This window comes from Catharus ustulatus, chromosome Z, assembly GCF_009819885.2.
Source record: "Catharus ustulatus isolate bCatUst1 chromosome Z, bCatUst1.pri.v2, whole genome shotgun sequence".
Classification (NCBI taxonomy): domain Eukaryota; kingdom Metazoa; phylum Chordata; class Aves; order Passeriformes; family Turdidae; genus Catharus; species Catharus ustulatus.
Genome location: NC_046262.2, coordinates 38,511,576 through 38,532,047, shown reverse-complemented (window position 1 = coordinate 38,532,047; position 20,472 = coordinate 38,511,576). Strand labels below are relative to the sequence as shown.

Below are 20,472 nucleotides of genomic sequence, written 5' to 3'. Positions count from 1 at the left end.
TCATCATTAGGAAAAATCTCATCTCAATAATATTTTAAAATGTATTTTCCTCCCTAATTTACCAAATTGAAAGCTAGGACAGTAGCTACAAGCAAGGAGTTTGAAAAATCTGTGTTATCCTTGCTACTGCCCAAAGAGAACTGCGCTTTCACATACAGACCTTGCTGGAAGCCCTAGTTAGCCTGGCTGTGACAAATCCTGCTCCAGCATTTTTAGTTCAAGTCCAGTTCTGCAGGACTCTGACATGACTTTCCCAAATCAGTGACAGACTTGTCACTGACACTGAGGGGAGCCCAAAACAAAGTCTCACAGAAACAAGGGATGTCTTACCACAGAAATGGAACAGGTTGTGAGTCTGAATGAGAAGACTGTACACACATAGAAAATGTGCTACATGCTGCAATTCTCCACCCAGTAATTAGTATCTGCAGATATACAGGAGAGGAGGATGATCCACATGGTGGAGTTTATTGAGAAGGAACACAGGGGAGAGATAAAATATGGGCAGAATACAGCATGAACTCTAAAAAATAGAAAGAAAAGGAAAATGACTAAACTGCTCCAGGTCAAAAGAAAGGGGGTCTTGAGACCTCAGGTGATTAGTAGTGCTAGACAGATATCCCCCTTTTTCTCACTTAAGCATTTTAGGTCCTGTTAATTCATGTTTCTTCCTTCCAGTGTTTTATAGCTGCTCAGGAAGATAAATATCTGTCCTGCAAAGAATTACAGTAATTTCACGAATACAAGCCGCACCAATTTGACTAAGATTTTGCTCCTAAACCGGAAATGCGGCTAATAATCAGGAGCGGCTAATACAACCTCAGAAGTGCCTGCCAGAGTGCTGAGCCGAGCAGCTGCAAAGTCGGCATTTTGCGATTGTTACAAATCGCTACTCTGTTGCACCGCGGGTGGAGCCTGGCTCCCTGTAGGCAGCACGGGGGGCGGGGAGAGAGGTGGGAGAGCTCTCTTTCCTCCTCTGCCACAGCCCAGGGGAGAGACGGGGGGAGCCCGGCGCCGCCATTGCCGCGGCCCGGGGAGGAGAGGGGGGACCCGGGCCGCCCCTACCGCGGCCCGGGGAGGGGGGGGGAAGCCCGCGCCGCCATTGCCGCGGCCCGGGGAGGAGGGGGGAAGCGCGCGCCGCCATTGCTGCGGCTTGGGGAGGGGGGGGAAGCGCGCGCCGCCATTGCTGTGGCCCGGGGAGCCGACGGGAGCCCCGCGCAGCCATTGCCGCGGCTTGGGGAGCCGACGGGGTGCTTTGTCCCTGCCCACCGCCGCCGCGGCAGGAGCGGGGAAACTCCGTCCCTGCCCGCCGCCGGTGCCACGGGCGCGGGAAAGCTCCGTCCCCGCCTGCCGCCGCTGCCGTAGGAGCGGGGGAAGCTCCGTCCCTGCCTGCCACCGCGGGGCAGCGCCGACCCGGGGTGACCGAGCCCAGTGGCAGCGGGGGCCGGCCCTGAGCGGCAGCACCGGGCTGGGCCACCTGGCCCCGTCAGCGGCCCCTAGCGGGCCGAGCCTGCACAGCCTTAGCTCAGCCAGTAAACCCCGCCCTCCCGCGGTTCTCTTACTAATTGCACGCGGGTCCTCGCTGCGAACGACAAAGCGGCTTATATTCGTGTGCGGTTTATCTATGGACAAAAACCGAAATGTTTGCCAACATCCAGAGATGCGGCTTATACTCAGTGCGGCTTGTATTCGTGAATTTACTGTATCTTAAAGATTTTATGCAACATTTCACATAAATACTATGCCTAGTACAGAAAGGATTTGTCCATATCCAAACTAACACAAGCCACTTATTTCTGCACAGTGATTTTTTTTTTCTGTTACACTAGACAATCATATTTGGGATATGCTTAGGAAAAAATACAGCAACTTTTGCTAGCTTTTATATCACTACTTCTTAATGACTCAACGTTATTTTAATGCCACATATTTCACAGCTACCAGCCTGCTGGAAATATTTCTGCATCCTATTTTGTTAGTTGTCCTACAATTTCAGAAGCTCATGATCTCTTATGGAACTTTGCTGATGTAGTTCCCTCTCCCTTCCCAGCTATAGCATGACAATGCATGCCAGAACATAAGCTCTGGCACAGACTTTGGAGATGGATGTGGAAAGGTTACATAATTTTGCAATAAATTCATTATGATCAAGCAGCACCAGTTAAAGCAATCACTCTCCTGGCCAAAAAAATAAGTGAGGAAAAGTAAAACAAAAGACCAAAGTCTTCACTTTTCTGATGTCCTGTTGCATCAAAGCACAGGTTGCAACAAGCTGAGAAAGTGTAATGTGCTTCAACGTCTTTTTCAGTTGCTATGGTACAGTTTCTTATGGAAAATTCCTTGTTCTGCGTGATGTTTTTCCTGCCTCATTTGGGATGGCAGAACCGTTCCTTGTGTCACCTGAGAAACCGGGCTGTCAGTTTCCACCTATTGGTGAGAAAGAAACTCATCAGCAGCAGAACTCAATGGAAAATTCCTTGGTTAGAAGTTTCTGCGCTGGAGGCCAACATGACAGTGAGGAGCAAGAATGGACAGGTCAGGGGATGAGGGTGCCACACAGGAGATCTGGCTTCCACCTCAGGGTCAGACACAGATTTCCTGTGTAATCTGGGGCAAAGGATTCAATCACTGGGACTCCCCACTCATACAGGCAGGACAACCAAGCATCCTTTCCCCGTTCTTCACCCAGTGTGTGAAGCCCCAGGTCTGTAACCTGCCCACTGGGCAACCAGGCAGCTCCAGGTTACAGGAGTGGGGCCATAGCCCAAAAGCTCTTCAGGCAAAGGTCCCCAGTGCTTTGCACAGTGAGGTCTTATTTGGACCGTGGAGCCCTAAAGTAATGCATGGAAATAATACTAAGTGGTTTCATTATTCTCTGTTTTTAGGGAAAAATATCAACATAGACAAGGAGGGAAAACTCCAGCTTTACCATATAGCCAAATAGGAAAAACACGGGGCTTTTTGGAGGTGATCTCCAATCTATTTTCTGCATAAATAATACTGAAAATTGCCAGAAACAGAGTATAAAAATGGCATTATAGTATCACACTAGTGATACAAAGCAATCAGGGATCAGGCCTTTTCACTAGAGGAATTTTTTCTATTGATTAGCTGGAAGAAATCCGATTTTAATGTGGCATGTTTCCTGCTGGAGTGTTTGCCCTTCCAATCAAAAAAATAATTAGATTCATGACAAAAACAAAGCATGGTTAAAAAGAAAAGCTTAAAAAAATTGTTAATATTTTAATGCTATTGGATACCTGCGGTCCTTCAGAATGCCAAAATTTCCATGGACTCCCTATGGTGGTGAGAAGAGCTTTTGACCTCTCTGACCAAATGGGTTTTGAAAATAATAAATGCATAAGTCTTTGAAAAGAGACTTCTTTAGTAATGTCTGTCATGAGAATGAAGAACATTCAAAATAAGACAGTGCAAGTGCATTCCACAGGACAAATTTTCTGGTGGTGCCAATATTTAAAGCTCCATTGACTTCAGTGGAGTTTCACCATTTAATCTAAAAAGGTTTAGACTTGTTGGATATCACTTGCAGTAACATACAACTTTTTGTCTTTTAGAATCCCTTACCAGATAAATTCAACAAGAAAATTAATGGAAACAGGGGTAGCAATGAAAGAAAATATACTAATATGAGTCAAGACATTAAAAATTTTGATTCCCATAGCATTAAGTCCAGCATAAAGCTAGTCAAACATTTCACTGAAAAATATTAATGGTGTAAAATAAAGTTATGCATATTTGGTAGCAGAAAAATACTGATTTTCAGTTACCTTTTTGCTTTCTAAAACAAAAAATCAAATTAATATTCTAAAGTGGGAAAATCCTTCTCCTCCCCCAGACAAGCACACACAAAAACACTCTTAGCCCTATTTTTGAAATATTTTCACAAATAGAAATATTTTCCAAAAGAAAAATAATTTAAAAATACCAACTTGTTTAAATTTTGTTGAAGATTTTTTTCTATTTCAACAGTTCAAGTTGAAACTTGAGACAAAATTGAACCAAATGCCCTCTGCTTTCTCTTATATTTTAAATCAGCAAATAATCTTGAAATGCTGAAATCTCCCATGGGAGGAAAATTCTATTTTTGAACAGCTTTACTTCTGTGCATTTAAAATCTCAGCTACTACCCTGGAACTCTGAAGGGGAAGGAGTTGCACTGAAGACAGAATAATTCAGTAAAGGCTGTATTATTCTGGCTGTACAAGGTGTCTGGTAAAGGCTGCAGGACCTTCCTCTCTCGCTTTGAATTATGATGGAGGAACCACTCTTTTCAAAGCTGCTACCAGATGAAGAACTGGTTGCCAGTCTCACACAGAAGCCCATGCAGAATCCCTGCACACCAGCACATTGCTCCACTGATTATTTTCCTCATTCTATCAGTTTGGAGTCCCAGCTGACAAACTTTACATTCTGATCTGAATTTTGTGACTTAAAAGCAATTGCTCGGAAAATCTCTCCCAGGCTGAACAAAATTATAAAAATGAAGGAGGGATTCTGCACTTTAATTCCTATGTTACTGCAAAGACTTGTCCATGTACCAATCCTTTGGAATAGGAAAAGTTTTGCATGCAAAAGTATTTTTGTGTTAGAACTCAGCATTTGGATTATGATGGGCCACCTCATCTTAAGTAAGGATGGTGCTGTTGCATCAATATTCCTAGTAAAAGAAAATCTGAAGGATAGTTCCTCAGCTTTTCAGCAGGTAGTGTAAATCAGGATTCTCAGACCCTTTGATAATCACAAGCACTGCTGTTACATTTCCCTTCTCCCTAATAATCTTCCTCCTTATATCTCCAGCAGCACAAGCAGAGCCTGGAACTGGACATGGGGGGCACAAATTAATCCAGAAATAGAGTGACCTAGAAGAAGTTTTTGTTGTTCATCTCATATTCTATTGACCCTTTCACGCTCTCCAAAGATCTGAGACATTTTCTAATTATGACCATAATGCAATTCCATCAGGGATTCAAGACTTCCCTACTGAACATCTAGAGAAGCAATAAACATCAGTTTAAAAGGTATAAACCCAAATTAACAAACAGTTAAAGCCACAATTACAAGGCCCTGCCACACCAATCTCAAGTCCTCTTCACTGGGACTACAGAGCAGTGTGGGTAAAATTCTCTTCTTAACCCTACCAGCCTTGTCAGCTGTTGGGATGAAAATAGCAAAACTGGAAAACTTAATGAACACACTAGACTGGTAAAAGGCAATTAGAAAATCCTTAATCAAACACTGCGTGCTTAACAAGTCAGGTAATATAACAATAGCAAAGATTGCTTGCCTAAATCCTTTTGCTCTCTTAAGCCTAATCCTGAAACTATGGAGAACGAGGTAAGTAATGACTGTGATTGTGTTAAGTTTGGAGAAGCACAGCTGCAAAACGTTGGCTTCATCAGAGTAAATTGATAGCAGGCCTACCCTTTGTCTTGCTTATCTTTTATTTCCATTTCTCTCCCCTGTTTTCTCCTTCCTTCTCTTTGTTTGGGAGCAGGAGATCTGTGCACTTTGCTGTCTCTGAGAGTGCCACTTCCTATCTGAGCTCTCTCTGGTTATTGCTTGGGTGCAAGTCACAGGATTCTGTATTTTCCTTTCCCTATTGTCTGAGCATGATTTATTTCTGCTGCATCTTTGTGACGCTGGCTCAGTTTTGTCCAGTCTAATTAGTTTTCTCAGTAATTGTTTCTTGCAGTTTATATTTATGACACCAGGATCAACCTTAATGTGCTTGCTGGCTTAAACAGCACCTAAAGACAAGATTTTTTTCCTCCACGTTTGCAACATGGGCATTATTCCCTGTGGCAAAGCCTAAGGATACATATTGTGTTCTGCCCATACAGAGCAGCTGCCTGTTAAAGGTAATAAGCAAAATGTTAGTTTGCATTGACTTTCCTTTGTTCCATAATCTTGCTATAAAATATAATAACATACTTCATTTTTTTTTGCATTCATGTAGAGGGTTCATTTCATAAGTCTTTATATTATTTTTCGCTGATGCTTTGCTCTAACACCTTTCACTGGGTTCAAGAGGAAGGGAGAAGAAACTACTGTTTTCCATGAATCAAATTATTAACCTTCTGTAGATCAGACTAACTGGTCAAATGTGTGATTTTACTTAACAGTCATCCTACAGCTTGCACAACTTAACAACACACATAAAGATTCTCAATAATTCAAGTGTCTCAGAATGCAGAAATGCTTAGCTTGCACAGTATCACATAGCTCATTAATTTACTTAAAAGCAACAATCCAAAAGCTAATTCCAAATACAAAGAACAATAGTAGCTGTGTTTGGTTTGAATATGTTCAAATAGGCTTTGATCTATAGCTGCCTTAGACTGACTGCCCAGAGAGCTAATATGCCATGCAAAACTTTAAGTCCAGCTCAGCTCTGACACAGCCTCTGAGAATTTAAACCAGAAAGCAGAGTAGGGAATAATGGGCAGCTTGTGACCATGGAGGTTTTATATTCTAGCTTGGGAACCACGGTTTCCTTTCTTTATTACAAGAGTGTTGAGATCTAGGAAAGATTTAAACTCAGGATTGCTGTCTTTACTGAGACTGCGTTTACACTTAAATAATTGTTCTTCTTTCTTAAAAATGAAAACTCATCTCTTGAGATGCTTTAGCTAATGAACAATGTGGATTTTAACATGCATGACTGTATATAGTATACCCATAGAGAAACACCACAGAAAGTATAACAGTGTTTCTTAAAAGCATTTGCAGACATCTAGATGGGATGTATGACTGATCTGATGAGGACAAGAGCTCACGGTGGGTGGGCACAGTTCTTTTTATATGATGAAAAATAACAATGGCATTCAGAGGCAGGAACTTCATCCCAAGAGTAGACAAAAAAAAACCAAACCCAAACCAACAAGCATTACTCTGTATGCTTTCTCTCTATTGTTATAAAAAAAAACACACAATGCTTTTCTGTGTTTTTCCCATAGAAAGTGCTCTGTATACATATTCTGGCAAAGTTGAGATGGCAAAGCTGTCTTCTGCAGGAGAAGTGAACACCTGTGTGCTTTGTTCTGTCTTGAAGGCACTCTATTTTGCAGTCAAAAAAAGCAACCTAACGGTCCAAAATAAATGTCTTACCAGTTTGTTTAATGTTGCCATTTACCACAGCCCTGTTTCAGATGTTGAGGCCAATCTCAAAGCACACAGAGATCAATAGGCAGGAAAGACTCATGTTGGTTAAAATGGGAAATCAATTCTGGGTTGGGCCTCTAGAGGAAAGCTATCACTGCAAAGTAAAGTTGAATCTTCTCATCTTCCTCATTCAATCAGAAGTTGGACTTTATGATCTTGGATGTTTTTTCTAATCTTAATGATTCTATGATTTCTGAAGGATATACTTTATTTTACACTGTGTTTATTCTTCAGTATGGTACAATTTTAGGGTTCTCTAAAATGCTGCCATTAAAAGAGGCAAAAACCTGTTACTTTAAAGTGCAATACAACCTCATGACAAATGTGGGAACCATTTCCAGCAAGGAAATGTGCTACATCAGAATGCATAATGCAAAACCCTTTAGCAAGCTGGGAAATAGTCATCTTCCTCTTCAGGTAAAAAAGCTAAGACAAAAAGGAAATAAGTTCTCCAAAAAGTTCTCTGTGAATTTGAGTCTTAAGTCTGTGCTCCCATACCACATCTTCAGGATGAGAACTGTGATTTACTACTACAATGAAACTATACCTCACTGAAAATATTTACCTGATGTCTCCTCTCAGGGGTGGGCACAAGGCTGAAAGGCCCTTTCCTGCAAGGCTGAGTTGAGCACAGAGCTTTGGAGCTTCATTTCTAAGCCTGCTGGGGCTGACTATGCATCTGAAGGAGTCCAGCCACTACTTCATCCTGTTCCCCAGTAGTGGCAACAGAACTGATGTGACTTGGTCACAGGCAGTTCACACGTGCAGTCAGCCCTGGGCTGCCAAAGATGAGGGACGACAAACTTTCCTCTACTTGTCCTGATACAGATGGGATTCCCTTCTGCAGGCACTTTGTGAATGTTGTGGGAGTTCAGAGCCCTTGGGGCAGAACAGTCTCACCCCTGTGATTGCACTGAGCGCAGGACACTAATCATCGCCAACCTTGCTAACGCTGTTTCACGTCATTACCTGCCTGGACAGATGAGCATCAGCTCTCTGCTGCAATGGCTGTGGGTGATCTGTGACCCTCTGGCCTTTCAGCTGCTTCTGATCTCTCTTCTCCTCTGCTCTCTTAGTGCTGAGTGTTTCAGCCACAGGAGGATATAAATATGTTGCTGTTAATGTCGGGGTAGGTGCTACCAACTATTCAGGGAATATCTGCCTGTTTATAAGACAAGGTTAGTATTTACAAAAGGACATCAATGTGTCACAAGCATAAACCAATCTTTAGGTATTAGAAGACTTGAAAGAAATACATGCCTTAAGGTTCATTGGATACTTATTTGAAGGAAGGCTCCTAATAGGTTCTGCCATTTTCAGATACTAGAAGTGTTACTACCACGATCCACTGTAGCAATTTGTCCATTTCTGAACTGAGCAGATAAAGTATGCAAAATAAAGTAAGAATTTACCATCAACATAAGTGGGAATGTAATTATTGCTGAACAATGATAACATGAATAATTTCATTCTCACCTGATTATACAGCACCTTTGCATACCTGCTGTTGCACAAATGAACTTCAGGGACCAAAGCATCACAAATCCATTAGAACACAACATTGTGCAACAGGGTACTTCTAAACCAGAGGTTGGAGAATTAGCCCTCTTGCTCTTTTCTGCTCAAGAAGGAGCTTTTCAAGCTGCAAAATGGCTGCTTTTCTTCTGATGAGAATAAAAGAGGGACAAGATAAACCATGTCCTCCTGCAAAGTGGTTGGAACAAATTAGACAGGTATTTATTGTGTTTTCTTCACCAAAAACTGAAGCTGAGGTTCTTGTTTCTTTTCCATCTGTTTCTCCCTTTTTCTGTTTCTACTTTGTGTGGGACATGTTCCACTTGATGGGTATTTCTTGGGGTGTTTTTGTAAAAGCATCCACAGGACTTCCAAAAAAAAAAAATGTACATCCTTGAAAGAAAGCCTAGAAACCAAAACCAAACCATCTAAAGAAATCCTCAGCAACATTCAGAAATAAGAGTTGTTGTGTAGGAATGGCTTCATTTCAGAAAACTTCTAACTGAAAGTGTGGCTCAAGGAAGTATTCATCATGGCAGTTGGAAATTCTGTCAAATCTGTCTTTCTGTCTTTCCTTCAAAATTATATAAACTGGAGATTTTTTGAAGTTAGATTTAATTTCTATCCAATCTTGGGAATAAATAACAATGTGATAGAGATAGCCACCCCATTTTTTCATTCCTTCTTTCCAGTTCTGTAGGAAACAAACCAAGGTGGAAGGAGGAAAGGAAGAGATCTCTGAAAACAGCTTTGCTTCCTGTCTTCTTAATTCTGATTCCAACCATCCAATACAATTCAGAGCTGCTCAAGGCATCATTTTACAACCTTTTTCTGCAGCCTGTGCAACTACAGACTTTCAGCAGTTTCCAATAAAGCATTTTCTAAGGCATTTAGTTAGTTATAGGTGAAGCAATAATTTACTGGAATTTCCCAAAGTACTAAGCTGACTAAGTCCCTGAATTCTATTGACCAGACTTAATATTTTGAAGCAGTTTAGGGCTCCTTAGAAAACTAGTTGCTTAGTTTTATTTAGCGCCTGAATGCTGTTTCAGGGGACTAGCTGACGTCTGAGAATGGAATTTAGATTCTCCCAACTGCAGAAATGGAAAAAAAAAATCCCTAGACAGTGTATTAGTATATTGTGTTAGATATATAGAGACATGTCTCAACATAGAGAAATAGGAAATAATTTTTATATATGCATACACCACATATTTTTTATAAATGCAAACAATGCCCCCATGTAATATGTTTTCCATTTAATTTTTCATTTAATTGTTTAACTGGCCCCCAAAGTTAACAGGCAAGTTGCTTGCCGTAGGTATGGCACAACTTTTCATCTGGAGAACTTTCAAGAATTTCAGATCTCGTTGCAGCTTTTTGACTTGGCTTATTTGACATGTATTTTCCCCTTCAGGAGTTTTGTGTTTTGTTTATCACAGTAAGTCCCTCTCAATCTGCAAAAAATACTCTTCAATTATTATGGGCATGGATGGACTAGAGATAAAACCAATCCAGTTTTCACCTCATACCACACCTGTATACCTCATAATTCAAGCCACATTCTGATCTTTGAAGTTCAGCAGACCATCCTCTGTGGAAAGTTATGCTCAATCACAGGCTGAGAAAGCCACCACAACCCTCACTGCCAAGTACTACTGAGCTCAAGGACTGCCTGTCTCTCCTTATGTCCCTCAGACATTGTTCCTCTAGGCAGAGGTCCCTTCAGCATCCTTAAGCAGAGGGTAATGAAAGGTGTTCTCCCTTCTGTCCAACAAATTAAAAGAAAACAAGCTTAAGGGCAAGTGAGAAAGGGAGAGCTCTAAAAAAAGATCATATAATACATTTCAGCTGTTGATTAATGATGGAAATACATTCCTAGAATTGTCTGCTCACATAATCCTAGTTTTCATCTGACTCAACAATGCTGAACTCAGGTGTTTTACTATATAGAATATATATCTAAATTAAAATGGGCACATTAATTAAACATCTTCCACTGAGAAAAAAAAAAAAACATATTTTCCCCAACTGATCTTGTAGAACATGAACCTATTTAGAAGTTTAATTAACAAGCTAATGTTGACAAAAGATATTTGAAGAATATTACAAAGTACTTGATAATATTACCTACTGCATTACTTTTATTTCTGATAAAGTCTTAAATATCTGTAAGATTCAACTTGTTGCTGGTCTACTCTATACTTGTAAAACAGATGCAGATAAGTCTTAGATTTTGAGGAGCTCCCCAGCAAAAACCTGTCAAAACCAAAACTAGCATGCTTAAACCTTATAAACCTCCATGGCATTTTTCTGGGAAAGGTTCTTCACAACAGATGATAATAAAGCTGCACAGGCTGCAGAACAAAAATGGTTTGTTAACCACCCAAGAGCAGCTGAAAGCTCAAGCCTTCTGCATCCCAGCCCTCGTATTCATCTCCAGTGGGATGCAGAGAGGAAAGCATCTCCCTGGTAGAATTTAGTATCCAGAGTACAAATTATGTAGGAAAGGGAGGCACAGCACTGTTCAGGTGAACTCCTGCTGGGTGCAAGCTGCTGTGCAAGACAATACTGCCCCAACCACACACAGAAACATGAGGGTTATGCATGTATTCAGAGTTCTGATAGCTCCAGGCATACAGGCCACCCATGGCAGATCGGCAGACTTGCAAAGCCAACCATACAGTCCTGCAGGACACAAACTGCTAAAATTCTCTCAAATGTCAGTCTCAGAGCACTGACAGCCTTAATTGCTCAGAGGCAGCTGCTGGTGAGAGCAGTGAAGATGTTACGCACAGCTGAAAAACAACATGGCTCATCACACTGAAACGGCAATAAATACTACTCTCTCTTAAGCAATGCTCACTGTGGGCATCTGTATTCCTGATAATTTTCTCCCAGAATTCATCTCGCGTTGAGTTTGTGCCCAGGGCTAACTGCATTTTTACACAAATATTTTTCTGAATGATGGCGCAACCTGTCTGGTGATGAATTCAAGAAAATTAGAAGCAGGGTTTATGAAATAATTTTTGCTACAAAGTTTATTTTCAAATTTCTTGTACTTTAGTAATTTCTCAGATTTAAAATTTCTCATTTTATTCTTATTTCCCTGGGATGTGTATTTCTCATTTAGCCAGAACTTCCAGTTACACAAAGAAGTAAATCCAAGGCCAAATCCTACTCCCATGCTTAGGGATGTTTTCATGATAGGGATGTTTTCAGAACAGATTACCTTTTTTTTCTCGTTCAGCTAAAGTACTATCCATGCAGGTTTCTGTATATAAAATCAACATCCACAGAATCTAGTTTGCAGAGTCTGAAAAGCATAACTTAATCATTAGAGTATAAATTAGTATTTGTCATTGATGTGTTACAGATTTAGATAGGCGTTCTGGTGACAAAGCACTAAATGTATTTCTGATATAGATGTATTAGCAAATGACAAACTGAATGCGGCAATGCCATGGAGACTACACTACAGTAAAAGTACCACGTTGGGTTTTTTCACCTTGACTAATAACCTAATTGCAGAGAATGTTTGAATATGTGTTTAATTTCACTTGTCTTTCACAAAGTGTGCTCTTTGACTGAAGCCCATAGTTGGGCTTGATGTAGAGAGTGCACTTCACTGCTCTGCTGAGGAAGAACAGTGTTCTTATCTGAAGTTTACCTGACAAATTTGAAGCCTTTGACTAAGGCTTCACCTGAATTTTGACACTAGACACTTCCTTGAGAGTGCACATTTCATACACACTATCTTGACTCATATTATGTACTTCACTTTGGATCTCCTTTGCGCAGATGTCATTATAACATCTGCTATTTACCCTGAAGTGGTAAAATTTCACGTGCCAGGTAGTAAAACACTTGTGCTATCCACAAAACAGAGATCAGAGTCAAAGCTGTTCTTTCTTGCAGTTGTATTTCCAGCATTTGTACTTCAGTGAAAATATTTTACTGGATAATCTGGGTCGCAGAACAACCTTCTGTGTGATGAAATGCAAATATTTTGCAGGCAGCACGATATCTTCCTATTTTGATTAAGTGTAAATGGACTTCAAGGACAGATCAAGACACAACAAAAGTTATATCGTGGGGAAAAAGTGATTCTGTGGGTTTGCCTCAACACTAAATGAAGAAATTTATAAACTTTTCTTTCAAATTCTGAAATTTTAATGGGGTAAAATCCCACTTTTCAAGTTGAAGCCTTCTGCCTTTGGGAGAATTTCTTCCATCTGATTGGAAAACAAAAAATGCAGGTTTATTAAGTCTCCTCAGAATGAGCAGCAGAAGTAAAAGTATTTAATTTCCCTAAAATGCATTTATTCCTTACTACCTTTTATTAACTGTGCAAAGGAAATAAGTGACCACATTCTTGGGAAAAATATTTGAGAATCAGAATGCTATGGTCTGGGAGAAAAATCTTTTGCCCAGTTAAAAAAAAACTCAAATACAATGGAAAATCATCATTGATATATACAGCTGCCATTTCTGACATACCTGTGACTTGATGAACAATTGCAAAAACACGCATTTGAAATGGTGACTGCAATCTGGGATTAAAATATGCAGTCAAATGACAAAAGTATTTAGTCAAAATAATAAAATACAACTTCATATATCTTTATATCCTTATTCAGCCAATAAAATATCTCCAGAGTAAAACAAACAGTAGGATCAGGACAAGAAGTAAATATAATTTTTATATCCCTCTTTGTAATCTCACCTTCATCCATGTTTGGCTTTCAGGATAAAAAGTTTTTTGTGTTTTCAGCATCTGAAGAGTCCAAAGTGAGTGCCTTGTTAAATCTCACAATCATAACTAACAATGAATACCAGGAATGACAAGTTCAACTTGGTCAGATTGGTTTTTCTTCCCAGTCTGGATTTCACTAAGATTCATCAGTTTTGCTCCTCTGCATTCTGGCTGTTGAGGTCATAGTGTCTTTTATAGGAAAATGAGCTGCTTATAAAGTCTCAGCTCTGCAAGCTTTGGGAGTTGATGGAAAATCCCCAGCCTCAGGGTTTAGCTGGCTAAGAAAACACTACAGCAAGCAGCCCTTTTATTGTAGTCACTCAAATATAAAAGCCTTTCAAAAGAGATGGAAATGCTCTTGGAGTGTTTGTCTTGGGCAATCCTTCTTCTGTCCACAGGGACCAACTCAATTTTTTACCTTATAATGTTAGGCAAAAATTGCCCCTATTCCTCAGGACTGTAGTAAAGAGTAGGGTGACAGACACAGCCTGGAATAAAGCCAAATGCCTACCCACTGCAGTCTGCATTTTGTGCATTGCTGTTTTCTGAAGGACAGTACCTGTGCAGGATGAGCAGCACCCAGAAACAGACAAATATGCTGCTCTGGTCAGAGACCTGTCAGATCCCTGCAGCACAGAGACTCTCCTGGTGACTTTTATTTTTGCCGGCAGCTTTCATTTCACCAGAGTGTTGTGTCCCTTCCTGGGAGCTAGAGCTTGCACAACCAGCAAAGAAACATGTTCTGGGGCCAGGCTCTGCTGTGGGACTCCTGGGACAAGGATGCCTGAGAAATACAGACTAGGTGATCACAGTTCCTCCTTTTGTTGCACCTACCCTGGAGATACAGACAACTGCTTCTTTTTTCATATTGAATGACTCACTGATATTGATCCAAGGGATGGGAAGAAGGTTGTCAACATGCTCCAAAATTAAGAGAAACCAGGCTGCCTTGTCAGGCGTGAGTGGTCAGAGCTGTGAAAAACAACAAGGTGTTGAACTACAACTAGCTTCACCCTTCTGCAAACAGCCTGGTAGAGGAAATCAGTGGGCCTTAATGTCTGGCTGCCCCTCTGCTTCCTGATATGGCTGTGACAGATCTGTCTCCTTGCTGTGACAGAGAAGGGCCAGCTCTGTGCACTCATGTACTACTGCCCTGTTCAAATGCTCCCAAATAATCAAAACTGGATATTAAAATGAACAAAACAAAAACAAACAAACAAACAAACAAAAAGATACTATAATAAACAGAAAAAAAATAATCCAGATATTTTTCTGTTTCCTCAGGCTTCTGGGGTCTGCCTCACATTCTGAACCTTCTCTTCAGTTTTTTTATCCTAAAATGAAATCTGACATATGAGAGTTGTGATAAAATGATAAGAATAACTGCCCTATTTATTTTCTCCCTCAAAAGTCATTAAAGAAGGTGGTGGACTGAAGCAGAGCACTGCTGCAACTTTCCTGACTAATGGGAGCACACAAAATCTGGCTATGCTAAAAAGAAATATATATAGTTAAAGAACAAGGAGTCAGAAAAAGATTGAGGTCATCCTTAACTAAATGATGTTACAATCCCTAAAATGCAAATGAAAATCCCTAACCACAAATTGAAAAGTTCAATGTTCAGAATGGGATAAAAGAGAGGCGCTCTCAAAACTTCTGCCTTTAAAATTAGCACTGCACAGGCAATTAACAATTTGCTCTGGAACTAGAACTATGGGCTGAATTCATTTTTTCAGAACAGCGAAATAAATAAAAATTACTTTAGAAAAAATATTTCTGCCAACTTGTAATCAGCTTCAGACTTTCCCTAATGGAAGCCAACTGGAAACAAAATAATATTATTCTAAACTGCATATTCAGACACTTGCACTTGAAAGAACAGAATCTGAAATGCAGAAATATAGATGAAATATTAAGATTAGCTCAAGAACATAACCAAATTTTCCATATGAAAGCCACAATACACCCCCCATCATTTGAAATGCAATGGTTATTTATAAGACCAGTCACTGAAAACATCTTGCCACTAAACCATCCACTGACTAATCAATAAGCCTGCCCAGTACAGTACGCTCTTTTCCTACACTAAAATCAATGAAATTGACAAAATTGAGTGAGTTGCAAGTACAGATTAGCTGGGAAGAGCAAACTGATGTCAGTGCAGCTATTTCTCCACTATGGGGGTCCTGAAACCCCAAGCTTGTGAACCTCTCCATTAAAGGACAAAGCTCTAACTTTCCTTTCAGTAGCACCCAAACAACTTTGTGGGGCAGGGGTGGGAGTTACTGGGGTAAGGCTCAGAGAACAATTTGATTCTCAAAATCCCAAAGCCATCTGCAATAAATTTCTTATCCAATGCCTGGGCATTTCCACTGACATTTTGTGACCTCTGCTCAGGTTTGGCTTTTCACATTTCTACCAACACAGCCATGTTATTTGTGGGCTGCATTTCCACCATTGATCACAGAAACCCAGTACCCATACGCTGATACATTCCAAGTGCTGGGTTGCAAGTTAAGTGGTGAAGAAAGTCCATAGTTGTTCCTTCAGAAAATGGATTTGTTTCTTCTGTCCTCTTTTAACAAGTCTGGTAGGCTTGGCTGAAAACTTCAGCAACTACAATTTCTGTGCAGAGGTGTAGAGGACTAATTTTTGAAATACTGTAGTCTTAATTAAACATTAATCAAATATCTTAAGATCTGTGACAGCTCATAGGATTAGTGAAACTTACCATATAGTAAAGCTTAAGATCTATGTCCCCAAGATGTTACATCGTGCAGTGGATTTCAGGGGACAAAAATCTTGCAAGATTTGCCATCCACACAAGGTTTATGGACTTGGTGATGTTACTTCTCTATAAAGTTATGCCTCAGTTTTCAACAGCAACAACTGAAACTTGTTGGTAATTCTCAGGCAAGTGGTTTGCAGGTGGACACTAACAAAGCACTTGGTTCATGATACCTTAACTGCAAAGAGCACTGCGGCATGTCCAGGCTTCTGGCCTCTCTCTTACCCATCTGAAACAGGATTTTCACTATCTGGCAAGAGCTGACATATGAGAAATACCTTCTGCTTTCATACAAAAAGGAACCAAGAGGTCTGGTTGGCGTCTGAAACATATCTGTGCTGTATCATTCAAGGTGAAAATTATCAAAATGTTGGAGCGGCAGATGAACTCACCAGCCAGTAGCAACCAACAGACCATGGCATGGAAAGGAAAAGCCAGGAGCTCTGGGATAGCATGTCAGACAGACATATGCTGAACAAGCTGATGAAATGTTAAACAGCAAATATCAGCCAATCCCAACTGGAAGATATAATCTTCCACTGTTACATCAGTTAAAGATAGAGGCAAGTGTTGTGCTGAAATGACAGACACGCAGCCCTTCTGAGCGATGACTGGAACCTGCCCACTGAAGCTGACAGGCCTTTGGTCTTTACCAGTTTGTGTTTCCCACCCTGAAGGCTGTATCTTAAGAGGAGGAAAGTGCTGTTGCTTTTAGCCTGAGACAAACTCTAGAAGTCTGCACTCTTTGGATTTAGTTACTATATATTTAGTGAAAGGAACAAATTACAAGATACAGTGATGGAATTTCAAATGACACTGATTGTAATGAACTTTTTAATTTTCTTTTTAAAACATGCACTTCTAATTCTTTGCAATGAAGCTTGATGCATGTATTCAGAAATGATTTTCTATAGATAAGTCAAAATACAGCCTAATTAGGTAATAAAAAAGAAATTCCACTTGCTACTAATAGCAAAAATATTCCTTCATTACTGTGAAAACTGCTATACAGTCTGTGTAGTTTCACCTAGCTGGATGTCTCACCTCCTTTCACAGACCAACATATGCTAAATACAGAAGTACTTTTGCCAGCATGACTGTCAGTGACTGTTGGGTTTAATGCTGGTGAACCATGGAACTTAGATCAGATAGGAAATAAACATAATTGTTAACTCTCTTGCTGGAGATGAGAAACCAGATGGCATCTAGGGCTGGCATTATTCTATACAGGAACAAAGCACAACAGCTACATATGTTAGAGATTTATAAATACCAGATATACACATCAGGAGGAGGTTGGCAGGTTAAGAAAGGACAAGCACAGCTTTGTAATAATAAACAAATGAAGAAGGAAAAAGAGCATTTGTGAAATTATATCTGGGAAGCCCCTTTTTGTCCACACAATTTCAATTACACTTTTTACATTTTTTTATTGCATAGATGCTCAGTGTGGTAGAAGAAATCTACACTGCCATAATATACACTGCCATAATTTCCCTGATTCTCTCTGCTAAAGCAAAGCCATCACCACAACCACCACCCCTCCACTTCAAAACCCAAAGATTGGTGCCACAGTGGCAATGTGGCAGAATGCAGAGCATCAGCCCCTCAAACCTCCTCAGAGAACCAGAGCAAAGTCCTGAATCATATCCTACAAACATTTATATACCAACTGAACTTCACGTACTGTGATTAATTTCCCTGACACCATGTGGGTTTCTTTGCAGCACACAAAACCAAATACAGACTTACGTATTTTTAGTTAACACAAGTCAGCCATGATTTAATAGGTCTGTACTTAATGTGCAGTTTACTAAATGTGAGACAATTCTGTATTTTAGTGCAGTTTGTGGTTTTCCCCAGAACAGCATGTATGTTGTTTCAACTTCAATGCTGAAGTTAAAACTCTACAGTAACTGATGTTTATTAAAAGAAATAAAAAGTGCAGCTGGGAACAGAGGTACAGTAGCCTCACATTTAAAAGCAGAGACTTTTATATAACAATAGGGAGCACTACTGGGGATGTTTCCCATTTACAATTCTTTAACAGCTTCTATTTTTCAGAAGAATTAATGTTCTAATTAGAATGCATTTGTATAACATTTTTCTCATGCTGATCGAGTATCACTAATTCAGTGATTTCCATGTGATCCCACTGCATATGCTGGGTCAGAATATTCAGATTGATTGTCTGTTTGTAGAAGTGGAAATACAGCACTTCTAGCCACAAAACAGTGCCACACAAAAAAACTACAGTAACAGTGAACATCAGGGATGCACAATAAAAAGGCAGAAAAAGATCTTTAGTTGCAGGACAACCCTCCTGGACTGTGCTTAGTGCAATGATCTGGATCTAAATAAGGATTAATATTCACAAGATAAGTGGGTAGTTCAGCATCAGTCTTTGTTTGCAGTGTTAGAAGTTTTGCATTCATGTCATGCATGCATGCCATCATGCACAGATCAAAAAGGATTTCTGTTACAGGATTTAAGCTTTGTAAAGTTGGAGGCAAAGGCTTACAACCGTGACAGTAAGCCTCTATACTACAGTTTGTGCTAGAAAGTGATATCTTCCAGGGTCAGATGAAGACATTGTTGTTGTGTTGTAGGGTCCCTTAGTTACAAGCCCAGTGCTCACTAATCATACTGAAAATCTCTAGAGTAACTTCCTAGTGAAACAATTGAGACTTCCAGTGACACTTCAGAATAACCTTCTCTGAAACACTTAGAGAACTTAGCATCCTGATGAGAAATAGTAAGCAGTGCAGTTACTACTAATTACAATATCCTTCAGGTATTTTTTCAGTTATGTACATTAATGCTAATCCTTGGTTCAAACCCCAGCATTTCACGTGTTCAAATCTGAAACTATTACTATATTTGAAAAGTAGCATCTAAAGTAAGTGATACTCTTTTTAAACTCTTCATATTTCAGTATGTTTGGCGCTTCATATTTTTTCACATTCCTCTTGCTACTAACTGAACACGGAAGAATTTGTATGTGACGTGTATTGCCTGTCATACAACCTTCTGCTCTACTTTTAAACATTCAAAACAAATTCTGTCTGTGGAGATTGAATTGCACAAGGAAATTACATGAATTGAGGTTTAAACCCTTGCAATTTTTACAGCTTTACAAATACTCAGATTTGAAAGTTAGGTTATGTTAATATGATCTGATGACATGATCTGGTGATGTTGATAACATTGATTTAAAAATAGTGCATATGTAACAATACTGACTTTTGCTTCTGATCCAAGATTTGTTTTTTCCCGAGAATACATTCATTATGCAGGACTGGCCAAAGACCACTGAAATCAATGGAAAGGCTAAGAGTGACTTTGAAGAAAAATGGATCGGGCTTTGAGCAAAACACTGCTCAATTCATTGCCTTGTCACAAAGGCCGAATTTGCCTTAGACAGAGGTAAAGCGGTTCATCCCATGTACCTTTAGTAAATAGCACACTTTTTAACCCCACCATTCCATCCCAGGAATTAAGAGTATTTTGTTATGCTAATTCTGTTAAGGAGCCACAACACTTGCACATGTAAAATGAATGATTGAAACACATAGAGTTGTTTGTACTTACAGGTATCTGGCTTGAGCTGACTGTTGGTAATTCCAAAATACTGTGGATTTTCAATGACAGGAATCTTTGTCATCCCAATGATGACTGCATCAGGTCCCCCCTCAGAAGAAGACGGAGTGTTACTGCCATTTGAGATGTGGTGGAGGGGACTGGCTGAATCGTCGTCATTGCTGATGACTGAGGAAGGACCTAGAGTTAGAAACAAAGATTTTCTTGTAACCCAGTGTATGGTACTCTTCCCTCAGAGGAGTAATTAATCCTTTTTATTTATTTTTTTATTTTTTATTTTTGCCAGTTGTCCATTCCTATAGTCAACAGCTCTCTTTGTGTGCCTTGTTGACCTTACCTCAAACATTTTATATCTCTGGGTCCTGATGGAGAACAGTGAGTTTTTTCCCTTAAGGAACTAGAATTGAAACAAGTTTTTATACTGATACATCACCTAGAGTAAATGTAAGGGTTCAGCATAGTCTGTCACTGTGAAAGATCTCAAAACTTGAAGTCATTTTGGCATTCTCAGAAATAAGCTATGGAATACACATATTAGCTTTTTTAATTTATGTCCTACTTGAAGTAACAGCACAAATCCAGGCATTACAAGAAGACAAAAGACACAGAGCAAAAGGGCCCATCCTCATGT

General features: G+C 39.9%; 1 protein-coding gene across 3 annotated transcripts in view; it reads right to left on the bottom strand.

The window, feature by feature from the left end:
- The window catches only part of NTRK2 (neurotrophic receptor tyrosine kinase 2), a 203,304-nt gene that overhangs the window by 66,139 nt on the left and 116,693 nt on the right, over positions 1-20,472 (bottom strand). For 2 of the 3 annotated variants that reach the window (XM_033085343.2, XM_033085353.2), the window contains one exon: positions 19,833-20,021. In XM_033085343.2, coding sequence (XP_032941234.1) covers positions 19,833-20,021 — 189 coding nt within the window. Of the gene's footprint in view, positions 1-1,633; positions 2,428-19,832; positions 20,022-20,472 lie in introns of those variants that run through there. The other variant, XM_033085344.2, reaches the window with a different exon arrangement.